Source organism: Penaeus chinensis, chromosome 35 (assembly GCF_019202785.1).
Source record: "Penaeus chinensis breed Huanghai No. 1 chromosome 35, ASM1920278v2, whole genome shotgun sequence".
Lineage (NCBI taxonomy): Eukaryota > Metazoa > Arthropoda > Malacostraca > Decapoda > Penaeidae > Penaeus > Penaeus chinensis.
The window spans coordinates 24,259,694-24,262,193 of NC_061853.1; the positions used below are offsets into that span (position 1 = coordinate 24,259,694).

General features: G+C 37.2%; 1 protein-coding gene across 1 annotated transcript in view; it reads left to right on the forward strand.

Annotated features, from left to right (window-relative positions):
• Window positions 1-1,041: 1,041 nt before the first annotated feature.
• LOC125044100 overlaps window positions 1,042-2,500 on the forward strand; it is a 10,178-nt gene continuing 8,719 nt past the window's right edge. Inside the window, exon 1 of the mRNA XM_047640551.1 lies at window positions 1,042-1,175. Coding sequence (XP_047496507.1) covers window positions 1,042-1,175 — 134 coding nt within the window. The remainder of the gene's footprint in view (window positions 1,176-2,500) is intronic.

Genomic DNA, 2,500 nt, shown 5'->3' on the forward strand with positions numbered 1-2,500 from the left:
AAAGAATACATGGAACAAAAAAATATAATCCGTGGCAATTGGGTTGATAATAATAATTATGATAATATAATAATACTCATGATAATAAAAGTGATGATGATGATGGAAGTGATAACAATAACAACATTAATAAGGATAATGATGTTAATAATGATAATAATAATAATAATAATAACAATAATAATAATAATAATAGTAATATCAATAATGATAATAATAATAATAATGATAATAATAATGATAATAATAATAATAACAACAACAATAATAGTAATGATAATAACAATGATGATGAAGATGAAAATAATGATATGATATAATAATAATAATAATAATAATAGTAATGATAATAATAATGATAATAATAATGATAATAATAGTGACAAGGATAATAATAATGATTATAATAACGATAGTGATGATAATGATAATATTGCTTACCCCCTAAAATAAAACAACAACAAAATAACAGAAAACAAAAATCATAACAGAAAAGGGGAAAAAGAAAACGTAAAACCGAAACACGCCAAAAAGAAAATGGGAAATAAAGGGAAAACGGGAAACGGGAACATGCAAAGAGAAGGGAAAGAATTAGCTATGGACTAATGATCCGCGTACAAAGGCTGTTCTTGCGAGGGACCTCACAGCAAGACGGTAATGATGTAGACCGCGTGTGCATGTATGTGTTAGGGTTTGTTTCATTTCTTTTCTTGTTTTTAACTTGATTTTGTTAGTTTTGTTGTTGATTTGTTGTTATAATTGCCATTGTCATTATCGTTATCATTGTCATAGTTATTGTTATTATCACATTCAGTATAATTTTTGTCATCGACATCATCATCATTATCATCACCATCATCATCATCATGAATATGCATATATTTTAGTGATAACAAATAATAATAACAATAACAATAACAATAACAATAACAACACCCTATACACCATACCTCAACCACCCCAACCACAAGCTCTCAAAACCAGTAAAATTATTTGTAATTTATCTACCCATCTAACCCCCCTCCCCCCCTTCCCCCCCAGATGGTGTGTGGGCGTCGGGGCGAGTGGGCGCGAGCGAGACTGCAGGAGGTGACGAGGCTGTTGGACGCGTCGACCGGCGGGCTGTCCAACTTGTGGATTACCTGCGGGAGGGACCAGCAGGTGTTCACGGAGAGGTAAGAGGGCAGGAGGGAAGAGGGCTTGGGTAGGGGAGGAGGAGGAGGGAGGGGGGTTGGAAGAAAGAAAGGAGGGGTAAGGGATGGAAGTGGGAGAGGGGAGGATGGAGGGAAGTTGGGGGAGAGGGTGATGGAAGGAGGTGTTTACAGATAGGTAAGAGGGGGGGAGGGGGGGAAGAAAGGAGGGAGGGGTAGGGGAAGGAAGTGGGAGAGGGGAGGATGGAGGGAAGTTGGGGGGAGGGATTGGGGGAGAGGGGGGATGGAAGGAGGAGGTGTTTACAGATAGGTAAGAGGGGTGGAAGGAAAAGGGGAGGGAGGGGTAAGAGGGAAGGAGGAGGAAGGGTTTTAGAAGTTGGGGAAGGGGTGAAGGTGGATGGAAGTAGGGGGAAGAGAGTGTGGGGGGGGGGGCGGAGGACCAACAGATGTACCCGGAAAGGAAAGGAGGTGGAGAAGGGGGGAGGTAGGGAAAAAGGGAAGGAGGCAGGAAGGGGGAGAGAGGAAGAAAGAAGGAGGAGGGAAAGAAACCTCTCCAACCTCTGGATTACCTACGAGAGGGACAACCAAATGTTCACGGAGAGATAGAACGTGGAAAAGGGAGACGGGACGGAAGGAACGAGGGAAGTGAACATTTGGGAATTGGAAAAGGCGGAATAAGGGAACGGGGAAAATGAGACAGCAGGGAGCTGAGGAAGGAGGGAGGAGGAAACAGGGAAAGGAGGGAGGAGGGAATGATAGAAGGAGGGAGGGGGAAAAGATGGAATTGGGGGAAGAAGGGAATGGGGGAGACTGAAAATGTGGATGAGAATGGGGTGACTGAAGAAAATGGAGATGATCATGATTGTGATGGTTATGGTATCGGTGATGATACTAATAATCATTTGAATTATGAGCAATGATGATAATGATCATCATAATAATAGTGATAATGATAATTATAATGGTAATAATAAGGATAATAAAGATATTATAATAATGATAATTGTATCATTGATAGTAGTAGTAGTAATAATAATAATAATAATAATAATAATAATAATAATAATAATAATAATAATAATAATAATAATAATAATGATAATAATGAAAATGACAATACTGATGATGCTAATAATAATAATAATGATGACAATAATGATAATGATAATGATAAAGATGAATAATAATTTTAATAGTACTTGATAATAATAATGATAAAAGTAATAATAATATTAACAATAATGAAAATAAAGTTTAATTGTAGTGTTTGTAAAAGCAATATAGTTAAAGCAACGATATTAAGTACCATAAAAAGTAATGTGATAGTACTCAAAACAAGAAAGAATCGA